The sequence below is a fragment of the Mobula birostris genome, chromosome 32 (assembly GCF_030028105.1).
Source record: "Mobula birostris isolate sMobBir1 chromosome 32, sMobBir1.hap1, whole genome shotgun sequence".
Classification (NCBI taxonomy): Eukaryota; Metazoa; Chordata; class Chondrichthyes; order Myliobatiformes; family Myliobatidae; genus Mobula; species Mobula birostris.
Window position 1 is genome coordinate 19,115,787 of NC_092401.1, and position 17,368 is coordinate 19,133,154.

Genomic DNA, 17,368 nt, shown 5'->3' on the forward strand with positions numbered 1-17,368 from the left:
GGGAAGTTCAAGGGGGATATTAGAGGAAGGTTTTTTAAACTCAGAGTGGTTGGTGCGTGGAATGCACTGCCTGAGTCAGTGGTGGAGGCAGATACACTAGTGAAGTTTAAGAGACTACTAGACAGGTATATGGAGGAATTTAAAATGGGGGCTTAAATGGGAGGCAGGGTTTGAGGGTCAGCACAACATTGTGGGCTGAAGGGCCTGTACTGTGCTGTTCTATGTATGGGTTGCTAGATTCAAGCAACACACACACAAAATGCTGGAGGAACTCAGGTCAGGCAGCATCTATGGAAAAGAGTAAACTGACATTTCTGGCTGAGAGCCTTCATCAGGACTGGAAAAAAGATGTGGTTAGCATCAGCAGATTTCCTCGTAGATTAATTGGTCACATGGACAGCACAAGCTTGTTGGGCAGGAAGGGTGTCATACTGTAGCTCTAAATGAAAGTGTGACACAACATAAGAAATAGGAGCAAGAGTAAGCCATCTGGCCTGCCAAACCTGCTCCACCATTTGATAAGATGATGGTGGATCTGCCTGTGGACTCATCTCCACTTACCTGCCTTTTCCCCCCCATACTCTGTTCCCCTATGTTCCAGAGAACAATGCTGGTGAATTATGAACATGAAGCAAATAACTACTGTATTTAGATTTTGCATCAGACTTCACCTTGGAGGACTCTGCAAACAGGTAACAGATGAGTTGATTCCATGTAACATGGAGCAGGTTATAAAACTTCAGTCACAAGGGAAGAGGAGAGACGTATGGGTGGATCACAAACCAAAGAGGCAAAAAGGAAAGCAACAACAGGATGTAAAGGCCAAAAAATAGATTTGATATCTGTATCAAAAAAGCTTACATTCCTGGTATGCACAAGGCATGTTAAGCAGGAAGGTGTCTACAGAAGATGTTTTGACCTTGCAGAATCCTTCACACTGGCACTCTAAAAGTTGAATTAACATGTTAAACCAAAAAAAACTAAGCTCAGGGAAAATTGAGCAATAATCATAACCATGGCAAGACATTGCACAAATATGCATCGAGCAACAAAGAATATTGCAATCCTGGAAATTGTTTTCACTTGGTATTTTTGTCAACTTGTAGTTTGGCAGCTGATCTTTTTAAAAGCTTGAGCACTATACTGGTTGCTGCAACTGTTTAAGGTGCATCACTTATCTCCCCAAAAAGATCAGATTACAGTAAGTGGTTATTAAAATCACTCAAGCTTCAGGGAGGTACACAGAAACAGAAAAGCTAATTAATGTTTTTGGGATATGGCAGTTGCCAGTATTTGCATCTTCCTAATTTCCTTATAGAGGTTTATGGTGATCCATCACTTTGAACCACTTTCAAGCCCTTCTCATGCTAGAGAATAGGGAGTTCCAGATTGAGACAGACCAGTAACGTTTCCAAGCCAGATTACTTCAGTTGCTGCCTCAGACACTAGGATTTAATTGGAGAGTGGACGCATCCATTCATGGAGGTAGCCATGAATAATCATAGCTGGGTGAACAAGCAGAAAATCCAAGTTCAGGTGATTATAATGAAATGGGTAATTATGAAACTGCTGGCACTGCAGCAGATAGCATAACATTACAGTGCCAGTTGTAAGAGCCAGGTTCAATTTCTGCTGTTGTCTAAAGAGTTTGTACATTCACCCATACTGTTTCCTTTGGGTGCTCTGGTTTCCTTACTTTCCAACGACCATTAGGGTTAATGAGTTGTGGGTAGGCCTTGCTACCAATAAGGCCAGACAAATGCTTGGAGCACAGCATTTCTCATGTCAAACACCAGTCAGTAGAAGGAAACATGTATTTGTCTGTCAAACCTGATGTTTCAGGAAGGATTACATAAAACATTGCACTCTGAACATTAAGTGTTGATAACTCTACCCTTCAGAGTTGAAATCAGGAAGGAGTCGGTTCAGCTACTTTGCAGCAGCATTTTGAAAGTCAAGTCCAGAGCAAAATTAAAATGTGACAGGGTCCACATACCAGTTTCATTTTGATCACCATTTCACAATCCAGTAGCCATTACTGAAATGAACTACCAACAGAAGGTCACTTGAATAAAGCTTACAATGAGGCAAGATTTCCTTTCACCCTTTTGGGCAGTAAATTCCAGTTCATACCAGTACAAAGAATATGGAAACCAATCAGCTTTCAATCTTGTTTTATTCTGACAGTAAAAAAACATTTACAGGAGTTTGTCTGGACCTTGTTACTTGCAGCACAGATGTGGACAAATACCAAACTGATCCTGTGAGAAAATCTTTACATTAACAAAAATACAACATTCAGTGCTTAGATCTGGTCCAAAATGTTGGAGCCTAGGCCTGTTGTTCAAAGTACTTTTTGCTGCCTTGCACATCAGGCTTGATGGTGTCACTGCCAGGCTTCCATCCTGCAGGGCAAACTGGGGAAAAAAGTAGATGTTAAGATTTAGTAAGAATTTTTATTGTACATTCACTTTAGATAAAGGCTGGAATAACAGACTGGACTTAATATCTTCATTTCTAGGAACTCCTGGTGGGCATTAGTATCCAAGGACATACATCACATTACTAGGGTCTCCATGTTACAGGTTGGTATACTACAAAATGGTGCCTTGAACTATAAACTTAATGCCCAAAGTGGAACAAGTGCCACAAAAAACTTAACACTTCCTCCCTCACCACCATTCAGGGCCCCAGACAGTCCTTCCAGGTGAGGCAACACTTCACCTGTGAGTCAGCTGGGGTGATATACTGCATCCTGTGCTCCCGATGCAGCCTTCTATATATTGGCGAGACCCGACACAGGCTGGGAGACCGTTTTGCTGAACACCCACCCTCTGTCTGCTAGAGAAAGCAGGAGCTGCCAGTGGCCACACATTTTAATTCCACGTCCCATTCTGATATGTCTATCCACAGCCTCCTCTACTGTCAAGATGAAGCCACACTCAGGTTGGAGGAACAACACCTTATATTCTGTCTGGGTAGTCTCCAACCTGAAGGCATGAATATCGACTTCCCTAACTTCTGTTAATGTCCCATCCCTTATTTTTTTTTTTCCCCCTCTGTTTCTCCCTCACTATACCCCTTCCCATCCTCTGGGCTTCCCTCCTCCCCCTTTCTTTCTCCCTAGGCCTCCTGTCCCATGATCCTCTCATATCCCTTTTGCCAATCAACTTTCCAGCTCTTGGCTCCATCCCTCCCCCTCCTGTCTTCTCCTATCATTTTGGATCTCCTCATCCCCCTCTCCCACTTTCAAATCTCTTACTATCTCTTCTTTCAGTTAGTCCTGACGAAGGGTCTCGGCACAAAACGTCCACTGTACCTCTTCCTACAGATGCTGCCTGGCCTGCTGCGTTCACCAGCATTTTTTATGTGTTGCCTAAAGTTTTAGTTGCAGTTAAGTGTCAATACTTGTTGAATAACTGAGCATCACAGTACACAAGCCAATACTAGCACTGAATAGAAGCTACAGGTCAGCAAGGCAAAGTGGCAAACAGGCTGTTCACAGGTTTGGAGGACTATCTTGAGCAGCTGTTTCCGCAAGATCAGAAACAAGGGCAGCATGGTGGCATAGTGGTTCGTGCTATGCTTTTACAGAATTTAATGCCCACCACTGACTAAATTGTTCCCGTAACCACAAGGGTTTCTCTAGTTTCCTCCCACATTCCAAAGACACGAGTCAGATAATAAATTGTAGGCATTGGTGCCAGAAGCATGCTGCTCTCCAGCACATCCTCAGACTGTTGGTCATTGATGCAGAAGATACATTTCACCATGTTAATTGTACACCTGACAGATGAAGCCAATCTTTATATGTATTCACAAGTAATCCATTCTGAATACAGTCATTGACTACGAACAGTTCTTGGGGAAAAATGCATAAACTGAGACTTCTGCACATCAGATTCATAATCTGGGAAATTCCCAGGACTAAGATTATTTGCCCAGCAGCATTGTATTACCTTCTCCATGTTTGTCAGTGAACTGGAAAGCTTGTACCAGCCTCAGTGTCTCATCCACAGATCGACCAACTGGAAGGTCATTGATTGTGATCTGACGCAAGATTCCTTTCTCATCAATAATGAAGAGTCCTCTTGAATACAGAAAGAATCACACATTAAAACGCAGGAGAGGCAGGCAGGGAAAGTGGTAGGAAGCTCAATTAAGCTGAGCAAGTTGAAACCAGTAGTTGCTTATGTACACCAGTGGAACAGCTACTGTCTGGACACTGGTTTTACTGGATGGAAGACAGAAGGCCATAGGCATTTTCATGTTCTCCATGACCACTAGCTTCCAAATGCTCCCTTTCCTCATGGGAAAGGCATTGGGCTGATAAGTTCACTAAATTGCCCCTACCATGGACAAGTGGTAGAATCAGGCTCAATTTATAGGAACATGGAGAGGAAACAGAATTAATGTAATGGATGCTTGATTCGTACAGACTTTCCTCCATGAGGAAAGCATGATAGACATGCTGGTCAGTTGGCAGGCTAACTGGTAACTAGATCAGTTAACCTACTAACCAGCATGTCTTGCAGACTGCAGAGGTAGTAGAATCTAAGGGGACTTTTATGACAGGGCTACTGAAAATGGAATTACTGACTGACATCTCAGGGAAAAAGTGAGGTCTACTGACTAGTAAACAGGAATATAGATTGTGCTAATGTGCGACAAGGAACTGCAGACAATGCCTTCAAGCCCAGACATGGAATACAGCCATGAAAATGTCTATGTTTCAGGAACTTCATTGTTATAGTATGCACTGCTGTAACAGAATATTGGATTTACTGTTGGACCTCATTTTATTCTGTAATAACCATTCTTATCAATGTACAGGTATACAGGTAATATTAAATACAAAAGCTGTACCAAATTCAATTTTGACTGGCCTCCTTGTACACTAGCTTTTTTTTTTTAAAAAAAAAAATAAATTGTTACTTCAAACATCAACTCTCATCTTTGTTTGCTATGACAAGCTCAACGGGACAAATGCCCATCGTCTTGTATGGAAACATTTACAAGTCCTAAGATCACTGAACAGTCCCTGGGTACAATAGGCTGGAGTGAATTTCAATATCCCCATAATGGCCTTGCACCTTGTTTGCCTGCACTGCATTTCAAGTAACACTTTATTCTGTATTGTTATTGGTTCCTTTCTACCTCCATGTACTGATGAGGGAGTAATGGCATGTAAAACAGTTTCTGTACCTTAATATGTAACAGTCATTTCAAGCTTTTTACATATGGTTTACAAACTACTGCCACGAGTGGCCCAATGTTCAAAATCCTTGTGTTGCAGAATCAACCCATAAAGCGAGGGAGAGTCAAGACCCTGAATTCTACTCAATTATTCACTGACCTGTAGGAAATGCCTTCATCTTCCTTTAGAACACCATAGTCTTTGGAGATGGAATGTGTCAAGTCAGCAACCAGTGGGACATTCATGTGGCCAAGACCACCTTGTTTCCGAGGTGTGTTGATCCTAAAAATGTATTCAAAATAGCTTTGAAAGTGTGCTGGCTGGGAAACTTGAATATCCAGTTAGAAATACACCGTTTCCCCCAGCAAGTTTCCTGGAATGAATAACGTTATTCATGCAGATCTATTTTTTTGTAAGTTTAGGTGAAATTGTCTTGATGAAACAAGTTAAACCTGCAGAGTTTGTGAAAACAACCCATATCGATTACAACTTAACTAGTCATCTGCAGAAAAACTGGTTCTTTAGCTCAGAGGCAATGCTAAACTTCAAGCATTTTTGCACTAATGATATTACCCCAACTTTTTAAACCCACTCCAAAATCAATCTAACCTTTCCCCCCTATATTGTTCATTTGTTATGTGCTGTGGTTGTATGACATGGGCAATCATGGTCTTTCCATGAGCACGATTGCTCTTGGCAATTTTTGGCAGAAATTGTTTGCCAATGCCTTCTTCTGGGCAGTGTCTTTACAAGACAGGTGATCCCACCATCAATACTCTTCAGAGATCATCTACCCTGCATCAGTGGTCACATAACCAGGACATGCACCAGCTGCTCACGTGACAATACTCCACCTGCTCCCATTCCTTCACACAACTTGATCAGCAGCCAAGCAGGAGCTACTCGTTGCCCAAGGGCAACCTGTAGGCTACTGGAGTGGAGTACCTTACACCTCCTTTGGAGGAGACATCTCCACCCCAAAACACTCCCTCCCACATATCCTCCATTCTCCTTCATCCATGTGTCTAAGAGTCTCTTAAATGTCTTTACCACAACCTGCAGCAGTACATTCCAGGTACCCACCATAAAATCTAACATTGATCACCTTACAGTATCCTCTTGTATCATTTCCACCCTTGGAAAAATGTCATTGGCTATCCATTATCTTAACTTGTTCACCTCAACAAAAGGAAAAGCCTCATCTTGCTCTACCCATCAGTCCAATGAATGCTCTAATCAGCATTCTGGTAAATTGCCTTAGCCCAGCAACCTCAATATCCCATTGTAATCTATGACAACCTTCTACACTATACAACACCATCAACCTCTGGATTTTTTTTTATATATATTTAAAGTAAGTGGATTGAGGAAGTAGAAGTTTGCAGATGAAACAACAAGTAGGGGTCCCACAAGAGATCTCCGCAGAATGCCACTGGTCACTAAACTCCAGGCAAAATATGCTCTGTTAATCTGCCTCCCGTGGGCAAGCCCATTTTGAATCTATGCAGCCAGGCTTCTCTGAATCCCATGTTTCCTGACACTCTGAATAAGCCTACAATAGAGAAACAAACACCTTACTAAAATCCACATACACAACTACCTTCAACTTCTGTCACTTTCTTGACAACTTCAATCAGACTCAAACACAATCTGCTCTCAACTGTAATAACTGACCCTAATCAGGCTATGCTTCTCCAAAACATCAAGTCCTATCTCCAAGCATCCTGTCCAATAGTTTGCCCACCACTGAAGACTCACAGGTCTACAATTCAGGATTATACACGTTACCTTTCTTGAATAAATATTTGCCACCTCCCAACCTTCCAGTGGCCAGCAAGGACAAAAGCCAAAGATAGAGCAACCTCTTCCCTCCATTCCTATAGTAACCTGGGGTACCTTCTATCCCCAGAGGCTTACCCATTGACATGCAGAACAGGTTAATATGCTAAAATGTCTTCACATTCTCCAAGGTAACATTTCCATTGTGCATTCCCTCCCAAAATAAATTTGTTCCCAAATTATTCTCCCAAGTTCCTGCCAAAAGCATCGTAATTTACCCCCCCCCCACCCCAACATTACTTTCTATATCTTCTGTTCCTATCTGTCCAAGGCTATGGGAATAGCATCATGATTCAGGGGAGCAGATTTAGGATGGAGATGGAGGAACTGCTTTCCGAGAGTGATGAATGTGGAATTTTCTGCCCAATGAAGCAGTGGAGACTACCTCAGTGAATATGCAAGACAAGGTTGCATAGTAGAGGAAATAAGGGTTATGGAAAAAAGGCAGGTAGGTGGAGATGAGTACACAGCTAGATCAGCCATGATCTTGTGCAAGGGCAAGGAATTGTCATCATCTGTCTCTCAAATGTTCACCCCTCCCCAAGAAACCTGATCAAGTCCATTGCCTTGTACCAGATCTAGTATGGCTTCTCCACATATCACCAGGAACGCTTCCTGAACACAGTTAACAAAGTGGATCAATTAGCTTACCAACCTGCAAGCACATCCTTGGAGCAGTGGGGCAAATGAGGCATGGGGAAGCCCACTGTCACAAAGAATGTGCAAACAGGTCAGCATTGACTTCGGGTTGTGGAGCTGATGGAGGCTGCACTATCCAGTCAAACAGTCACACTGGGTGGAGTTCACTGACCTAGAAAGACAGCCACAAACTTATGGCAGGCTTGTTTTTAGGAAGTGGTACATAAAGTTCAATTTATGTCAGAAACATCTTTAGCCACAAAAATTGGAAAACCTGGGGCGAGAAGTGGAATTACAATCATGTTTCAACATTTCATAGAAGCCATTCCCCAGTTTTTAAAATAATGTCAAAGATAACCCCAAGTTCCTGACTGCACACAAAAACCCTAACAAAATTTAAAAAGCCTTACCAGGCTAAGTGGCTGAAGTGGGAATCCGTGGAGGCACCAATAATTTCACAGTTTATCTTGCGGAAGTCATCTGCTCTGTCGCTGAATGCAATGATCTCAGTGGGGCACACAAAGGTGAAGTCCAGTGGATAGAAGAACACAACGACATACTTTCCTAGGGTGAAAAGGTGATCAGCGTTACACAATCTTTCTAACCTGCTTGGATCACTGATGAAAATCTCAAGTGCAAGTTTGAGCTAAAGAAAATCCCATTCAAGAATAGTTTGCCATGTGATTCTTGCATATACATGCATTAGGTGAACTGCATTGGCCAAGAACAATATAAGTGTGCAGGAGCAAGAGACAAATTTGGAACAATTCATTCTATTGTCATTCAAATAAGAGCAAACACTCAAAGCACCTTGTCATTGAAGGCTGCCTGCTGGAAAATGGAATTGATAGGGATTGGTGCAGATGTGAACCACAGGCCATTTCCATGTTTTTGACTGAGCAGTTACATGGAACTAGTAATAACTAAATGCAGACATCTCCCAAAACCCCAAATAAATTTTTCCTGGGGATGCTGCCCAACTAAGTACCTCTGGTGAAAAGATGCTGCCCTCAAGTTTTCCGAGGTACGGGATAGCTGCAAGTCTATGCCACACAAATACATGCAAGGGACCAGTTTATCTACTAACCAGTCATCTGGAATGTGGGAGGAAACCCGAGCACCTGGAGGAAACCCATGTGGTTATGTGGAGAACCTCAGTGGCAGAAATTGAACCTGGTATGCCAACCACCACACTACTGTACATCTCAATACATTTACTAGCTGGCATAAAGGACAGATTTGAGAATTTTGCACTGGATTATGGAAGAGCCAAATAATTTGTCGTAACTGAGTTGGTTTTGGGAAATCAAGATCAACTGTTTGTTAAAAGATAATGGAAGTTTTCCCCAGTGCATTTTTGTAGTTTGCAATGTCTTTGCATTTACTGCTACCACAAACTTAACGTCTGATTATAAACTGGATTCTATACAAATACTTCTGCACTGAGGAACTATTCCCTTCCCAATTCACAGCAGAAGTTTCCCTTTCCATACCACTAACCTAAAGGAGAAAAATTAGTCATCACCATTACTTGCCAATGTTATTTTTCCTGCTGTACTGCGTAAAAGTACCTATATTGGGCATTGCTACAGCTACACTCCTCTAAATTAAACACTTGCCCCACATGAGTACCCACGCAGGAAGTTTTCCCAAACTAAAAGTCTACTCAAGTAGCTTTATAACCACAGTTGGCAATCTTCAGACAAAAGCAGTCGACCCACATATTGATGCCATTCTCTGCACTGGTGATTGATATTCAGTGCTACCCTTGCTTCAGACAAATTCTTCAAGTTTGTTTGCTTGCTCCCAAGATATTGTCAGGACCCATCCTGCTTTAGACCTTCACCTGATAGTGTTCCAATAAACAACTTCTTGTCCTTTGTGGATATGTTCCCTCTACTGGCTAGGTCCTGACTCAAGATCAGTTCCACATTTGCCAGGCCTGGTCAAACCTTCAAACTGAGCACAGCCACATGAACCAGCAAACCTATTGGTAAGGAGGTTCCACAATCAACCTCAGGCAACCCTTGTGCCCAAAGGGATGTGCATGGTCCGAGTCTCTCTAGTTGTTCGGTTTAAGTTTTGATTTTAACAAAGCTACACACAGCTACACACTTGTTACACTGCACCAATGATTAGACTTCAATCCCAACCTTATGATATCTATATCATGTAGGTACATCAACAGGTTCCTCTGCTGCTCCACTTGCCTCCCAGGTTCTAGGTATCAAGATGGTAGTCCAGCTATGTCCAGAATCTACGCAAATGGTAGAAACTGGGAAACAGGAATGTGGAGAGAATGATTAAGTGGCTGCTTGATTAGCATAGACTTGATGGGCCAGCAGCCAGCTTCAAAGTGTATATCTGTTTTTTCACTTGATGCAATTTCCTGCTCGCCAGAGAATTGAAACTAATTGCAAACATCAACCATCAAGACAAGACTGCAGATGGCAGAATCTGGAGTGAAAAATAAGATGTGGAAAGAACACAGCAGGTCAGGCAGGATCTGTGAATGGAAGTGGACAGAACATTCCTTTGGGTTGATACTCCACCTGGAAGAGCATTGCTATGCTCAGTTTATTCAGCCAGTAAGTCATTTCAGAATGGTCAGCATGGTTCTGCACATGGTTAATTGCACGATTTAAAGCAACTATCACACCCCTTTCTCCTTCCAAGTAAATTTTGTATCCATTGCTAGCTCACCCTGGATCCCATGAGATCTAGGCTAGTTTACAATGCAGTTCCTTGTTAAAAGTCCATGATTATCACCCTGTTGACAAACCTCCTGAACAGCTCCTCAAAAAGGAGGAACCACATGCAGATTGAGCAAGGTTCAATGCAAAGCTGACGCCGAAGTCGGAGGGCAGCAGCAGTGACCTCACCCCAAACTTGAGGCCTATGCCGGTACATCACATGGGACTATCACATTCAAGATTTATGAGCATGTAGGTGGCATGAAAAAGTGTGCAGATACATCATAACCAGTGTGGTGGACAATCATGAATAGAACAGGCCCTGCAGTCCATGTTATGCTGATCTTTGGCCTTCAGGACCAATCTAACCCTTCCCTCCCACATAAACCTCCATTTTTCTATCTCTGCAACTCATAGGCTCTCAAATGCCCCAAATATATCTGCCTCTACCAACAGCCTTGGCAGTGTTCCACAAAACCTGACATCCCTTCTGTTTTTCTCCAAACAGCTTATCGTGTCCTCTCACTAGTCTCCTCCACTCTGGGAGACCACTTTGGATGTCCATTCTCTGCCTCTACCAAGTCACCTATCACACCTTCACTTCAAAAAGAAGCCTTGCTCACAACTTTTCAGAGCACTTTAGCCCAGACAGCATCCTAGTAAATATTCTCTGCACCTTCTAAGGCACACTTTCTATAATAAAGTGACAGGAACTGAACAATAATTCAAGGTTGCGGCAAGATCTGAATCTGGGGAAGTGGGCCAAAGAATAGCAGACAGAATTTAATGCCGATGATTATGTGTCTGTGACATCAAACCAGGATAGGACAGTAAAATAACAGTGCCCCAAGGAGTTGTAGAACAGAGATCCAAGGATACAGGTGCAATTCCCCCAGAAGTGGCAATACAGGTAGACAAGATGGAGGCATATACACTCAAGTGGTCACTATTAGGTACATTGGCAAATATCAAACACCCAATCATATAGCAGCATCTCAATGAACAAAAGCACATAGACATGGTCAAGAGGTTCAGTTGTTCAGACCAATTGGGATGAGGGTAAAATGTGATTCATGTGACTGACTGGAGCAATTGTTGGTGCCAGACAGGGTGATTTGGGCATTTTAGAAGCTGATTTCTGGGATTTTCACAGACTAGCATTTACAGAGTGGTGCAAAAAAAAATCCAGTGAGCAGCAACATCTTGTTAATGAGAGGTCAGGGGAATGACAGACTGGTTCAAGCTGACAAAGGCAACAGTATTGGAAATAACCACATGTGATGTGCAGAGGAGCAGCAGAGAACAATGAACATACTCCGTGGCCACTATTTGGTAAAGAAGGTACCTAGTCAAGTGACCACTTAATGTCTGCCAAAGGACAAGAATTTAAGAACAAGGACTGGCACATTGTTACAGATGTACAAGACATGAATATTGTGCACAGTTCCAACTGTCATACTTGAAAGAGGATGCGATCAAGCTAGAGGACACTGAGAAGATTCACAAGGATGCTGCTAGGACCAGTGTGCTCAAGTTTGAGACTGGACAAAATTTCCACAGAGCAAGGAGGTTGAGGGGATGCTCTGAAAATCTGTGCGTAAACAATTGTTAATTTCTTCTTGCACCCTACCCCCCCCCACCACTAGTATGAAAGTCTATAGCTAAAAAGTATAGTTTTAAGCAAGGGGAAATTTAAAGGCAACCCAACAGGCAAGTTCTCTCCAGAAGATAATTATCTGCTAGAGGATTACAACATTTAAAAGATTGAGTAGGACACGGATAGGAAACGTTTAGGGATATGTTGGCAAAGGGGACTAGCACAGGTTGATTGACTTGAGGCAAAGAACCCTTTGTGCTGTGCAACAATGACAAAGCACTACATGCTATAAAAACAGTGGATTTTAGCCACCAGGGACAATGTGCTTCAGCCAAGGGAGCTACGGATTTGGCAACCTTGAGGGCTTTGCTGCTAGCAATTTTTCTAGAAGCCCTGTCCTTAGTCCTCTTCCCTTTAGCCACCAGTCCAATTCCAGACTGCTCCTCAATCTAATACTTTAATGGATTACAATTCATGAAGTGCCCTACTGGTAGGACACATATCGCCACAATAAAAACCTACAAATAGCCAACCTGAGCCAACCCAAACAGGGCTTTTTTTAAAGCCAGCATATCCTGATAGTCACATCTCATGGACAGGATCTACACTACATCAGAAATATATACATCAGGATCTATACTACAGTGATCCTAGTCCAAGGTTTCATTGACAAACATGGGAAATGACAACTGTAGCCCTCAATAGCAAAGCTGGTAATTAAGATAGAGGCAGCACAGTACACTTTGTAGCTCCAAATGCTGCTTGCAAGTGTGTTAATTCTCCAGTGACCATATGGGTTTCCTCTAGATGCATGCTTTCCTCCCACGTTCTACAGATGTGGAGATGTAGAAGTTATCAAGTCACATGGGTGTAACTGGGCAGCACAGGTTCACTGGGCCAGAAGGGTCAATTAACTGTTTGTAATTTGCTATTTTCATATGATGTGGATGGACACATCTTTCCATGACTGATGGTCCTTGGCATTTTCATACAAATGGAACTGGCTCACCATTGCCTTCTGGGGCAGTGTCTTTACAAGACAGACGACCCCAGCCATTATCAATTCTCTTCAGATTGCCTGCCTGGCATCAGTGGTCACATAACCAGGAACTGTGATATGCACTACCAGCTCCCATGTCTTCAAGTGACCCTGATGTGTCCACACTTTGCCCAAGGATGCCCTGCAAACAGGCTGACAGAGCGAAGGAGCACCTTGCACCTTTGGTAGGGGCATCAGCATCCCAAAATGCATCTAATAAGTTATGGATTAATTGGTTTTCAATTGACAAAAGTGTGGGAAGAGCACTGAACCAAGACTTTGTGCTATCCTGGTCAAAGGATGACGAATAGTTTTAAGAACTTTGCCTCACTACTCGTACTTCAGAATACACTGTTCAAGAAACCAATTGAACTAATAACAGTCAATAGCTACAACTGGATTCAAACTATACTTGGACAAGTCTGATCACTGTATAGACAAGGCAAAACTGGTATTTTGAAACTGAATAGTGAACATTTAAGGCCGTAAAAGGACACTTAAACCACCTTACCTTTGTAACTGGACAGAGTCAAATCCTTGAATTCTCCATTGGGCATCACAGCCTTGGCTGTGAAATCAGGGGCAGGATGACCAATTTTAGCATTTCTAGCTGCCATCTTGTACAGTTGCTGTAAAGAAGATGCCCAGTATTAATGCAAACTAAAGCCAACTTTTGAACTGCACTATGGGCTGTTCTAAGCAACTTCTGGGACACTTGGAATAGATTGTGTTATAGCTGAAAAGAACATTCCAGAAACCCAACTGGAGTCAACACCATTCAACACTAATTACACAGGATTTATCTGAGTCATAACCCAAAGCTGAACTCACTTTTTTCACCATGGGAAATGGAGAAATATTACCAGCATTAGTTCCCAGTTTTGGTTACACTAATCACAACCAAGTCAATGTGCGCAGCATGTTGAGTCTGCAAGTATACTAGAGAAGCTGTATAGTAGAAATATTGAAAGGTGACTCAGTTAATTTCAAAGTTAAAAAAGCAATGGATTATTTAGATACACAATTGGTTTTTCTTAACAACTTGTATTATTTATAGACTCATCAACAGCCAACTTGACATGGAGATGAAAATTTGTAATCAGGTACTAGGTTTTATTAAAACAGTCCCCAATTATCAAGTGTGGCATTAACTACAAATTCATGAGATTCTTTGGATTAAGGTAAATAATCAGGAGCTTTAAAGAACTGTTTAAAATATTCTGCAGGGGAAACTGCAGTGACCACGAAGTCCAAAAAAATTGTTGGACACAGACTACACTGGTACACCAGTAAACAGTTAAGTCCACCAAATAGGGTGCCCCAGCAATCTTAGTTAAGAATAGAAGGATTCAGAAAGCACTACTTCCTTGTGGTTAAGCCAAAAAAAAATGAGCACGTTAATGTCTATGCAAATTTTCCCACAAAGTAGATTGCACCCATGTCTAACATTTAAAGATAATACTAATTCAGTTAACTAGCACTAATATTAGAACATAATTACAAGTGGGAAAATGCAAATTGCTAAACTTCCACCCGCCAGCCAAGCATGAGAACCCGGTTTTTAAAAAGTGTCAGAATTTGAAGGGGATCATAAATTCAGAGATAAAAGAGATGTGCTTAATTTCTACGCAACCCTAAAGCCTATCATGCTGACGACAGTACACAAATTGAACAGCAGGTCTTGAATCCTCCATAAAAAAGTTTAACCTAACACAAGGATTAAATTTCGGCTCATTAAGTTATACACCGAAATATCTAGCAATAGGGGGGTTCGAAGCTTAAACTGCTTTCACTTTGATGTCTGGCGTACTCGATTCGATACAGTGTAGCAAGTTAAACACTGCAACTAGGAATTTCAAACCGAAGAGACTGCGATACGATGGATACACTTGAATACGCTACTTAGAACGGATTTAAAATGTTGCAAAAGCAGCAGGGAGCGAATTCGTGAAGAACATTAATTCAGGTTGCAAAGATTAAGGCCCAGCCCCATTACTTGTGTCAGAAATACGAGCAGGTTAAACAACACAGTTTTGAAAAGAAGCCTTTAGCAGGCGATTTACGGCACACGTGGTACTCTTTGTTACAGCTCCATTTGAACGGGGATACTATGCACCACAATACCCTCGGCAGTGTATTCAAGGACAATAAAACTAATAAATAAAACTTTGCAAATATAAAGGACAATTGCAAGTCAACATAGGAAGCTTTATATAAAAAAATGCAAATCTGAAAAATAAATAACGGTGCAGAAAAATAAAGGGACAAAACTGCATTACAGACCTTGACCGGAACCGTACCAACCAAACTCCACGATACTCCGACGGCCAGTAGTCCGCTAGCTCGCCCCCCTCCTCCTACTTATAGTCCGACCAAAGATCGCGAGAGTGAGACGCCCGCAGCGCCCGGCTCCAGAATGACTCAGCAGAAAAACAAAGCTGCCGCTCTTAAAGGGACAGGCAGAGCGCAGATGTCAGCATGACTTTGGAGTTTCATTCCTCATCCACACTGACAACTTCCTGGGAGGAGAGTCGAGAAAGAATGGGATGAGGGTGAGCAGGTTAGTAATGAACGAGAGAGAGGGAGGAGAAAAGTGGCAGATGGATAGATAGTGTGAAAGAGAGAGAGTGAGCAGAGTATTCTCTGTTACTGTGGATCTGATGCAGCATTACGAAAAACACACTAACTCAAAAACACAATAAAAAACAAAATAACAATCCTATTGTACGTAGCAGACACCAACAGAATCAACAAACTCATTGGTAAGGCCAGTGATGGTGTGGGGATGGAACTGGACTCTCTGACGGTGGTGTCTGAAAAGAGGATGCTGTCCAAGTTGCATGCCATCTTGGTCAATGTCTCCCATCCACTACATAATGGACTGGGTGGGCACAGGAGTACATTCAGCCAGAGACTCATTCCACCGAGATGCAACACAGAGCGTCATAGGAAGTCATTCCTGCCTGTGGCCATCAAACTTTACAACTCCTCCCTTGGAGGGTCAGACACCCTGAGCCAATAGGCTGGTCCTGGACTTCTTTCATAATTTACTGGCATAATTTACGTATTACTATTTAACTATTTATGGTTCTATTACTATTTATTATTTATGGTGCAACTGTAACGAAAACCAATTTCCCCCAGGGTCAATAAAGTATGACTATGACTATAAAACATAACTGTTTGAGTGTGACTGTATATACAAAACATCAGCTTATAGACTTAGACTGATTGTACCTACATAAACCAATGGTAGGTGCAGAAGCATCTTTATATCTTATACTTTATTGTCGCCAAACAATTGATACTAGAACGTACAATCACCACAACAATATTTGATTCTGCACTTCCCACTCCCTGGATTACAAATCAATAGTAAATATTAAATTATAAATCATAAATAGAAAAATGGAAAGTAAGGTAGTGCAAAAAAACCAAGAGGCAGGTCCGGATATTTGGAGGGTACGGCCCAGATCTGGGTCAGGATCCATTCAGCAGTCTTATCACAGTTGGAAAGAAGCTGTATATAAGGTGACTCTAAGAGGAACATTGGTTTTATGTCTGTCTTAGTGGTAGTTTCTTATTGATTCTAATGTGTTTATTTTTCTCTACAGTGAATGCCCACAAGAAATTGTACCTCAGCGGGGTTGAATTGCACCCAATCAGTGATAGGGAGCATAAGAAGCAGTGATTTCACTTCAGTCTGTGGTTGATGATTAAAAACGGCAGCACTTCATGCCAGTTTTCAGAGTAGTACAATCCCTAATCAGTGAACGGAATTCGTTAGAAAGGGCAAATGAAAATGACACAGGGGCAAGTGGAGCGGCCATTATATGAGTGTGCCAGTATTGGAGTGTCTTTGGCTCATCAAGCTTAAAGCGAGGTAAATATCTGGTAATTTTCTTCTTCATTATTCTTCATTCCTTGTTTATTAGGGCACATTTAGTGCAACGAGACTGGCTTCAGGAGTTGTGTTTTATTCTGTGTGTGAGATGTGGGAATTCTGGGAGATCTCCAGCTCCCCAGATACCCACATCTGCGCCAGTTACACCAAGCTGCAGCTCCTCAGAGATCGTGTTGAGGAACTTCAGCTGCAGCTCAATTAGCTTGATTTCATACTAAGGAAGTGATAGATAGGAGCTACAGGGAAGAGGTCACCCCTGGGTCGCAGGAGGCAGGGAACTGTCAGGAGAAGGAAGGGAAATGGGCAGCCAGCGCAGAGTAATCCCCTCAATAATAAGTATACCACTTTGGATGTGGTTGAGGGGGAGCCATAGCAACTGGGTCTCTGGCCCTGAGTTTGGTGCTGTGGCTCAGAAATAAAGAGAGGTAAAGAGGACTGCAGTAGTGATAGGTAACTCCAT

The 17,368-nt window shown here is 42.2% G+C and overlaps 1 protein-coding gene across 1 annotated transcript; it reads right to left on the reverse strand.

The window, feature by feature from the left end:
* Positions 1-2,157: 2,157 nt before the first annotated feature.
* LOC140191279 (peroxiredoxin-1-like) lies at positions 2,158-15,390 on the reverse strand. Its single transcript, XM_072248548.1, has 6 exons — positions 15,288-15,390; positions 13,516-13,633; positions 8,086-8,239; positions 5,357-5,479; positions 3,960-4,090; positions 2,158-2,417 (listed from the first exon to the last, which is right to left on the reverse strand). Exons 2-6 carry the CDS (start codon positions 13,619-13,621, stop codon positions 2,332-2,334), a joined length of 600 nt encoding a protein of 199 aa, XP_072104649.1. The 5' UTR covers positions 13,622-13,633; positions 15,288-15,390; the 3' UTR covers positions 2,158-2,331.
* Positions 15,391-17,368: the final 1,978 nt, after the last annotated feature.

Coding starts and splice junctions, on each gene's coding strand:
- LOC140191279 (XM_072248548.1), bottom strand. CDS start 13,621: ATGGCAGCTAGAAATGCTAAAATTGGTCATCCTGCCCCTGATTTCACA. Junction 5,480..8,085: donor CACTTCAGCCACTTAGCCTG/GTAAGGCTTTTT, acceptor ATACATTTTTAG/GATCAACACACCTCGGAAAC. Junction 4,091..5,356: donor GATGAAGGCATTTCCTACAG/GTCAGTGAATAA, acceptor TCTGTATTCAAG/AGGACTCTTCATTATTGATG.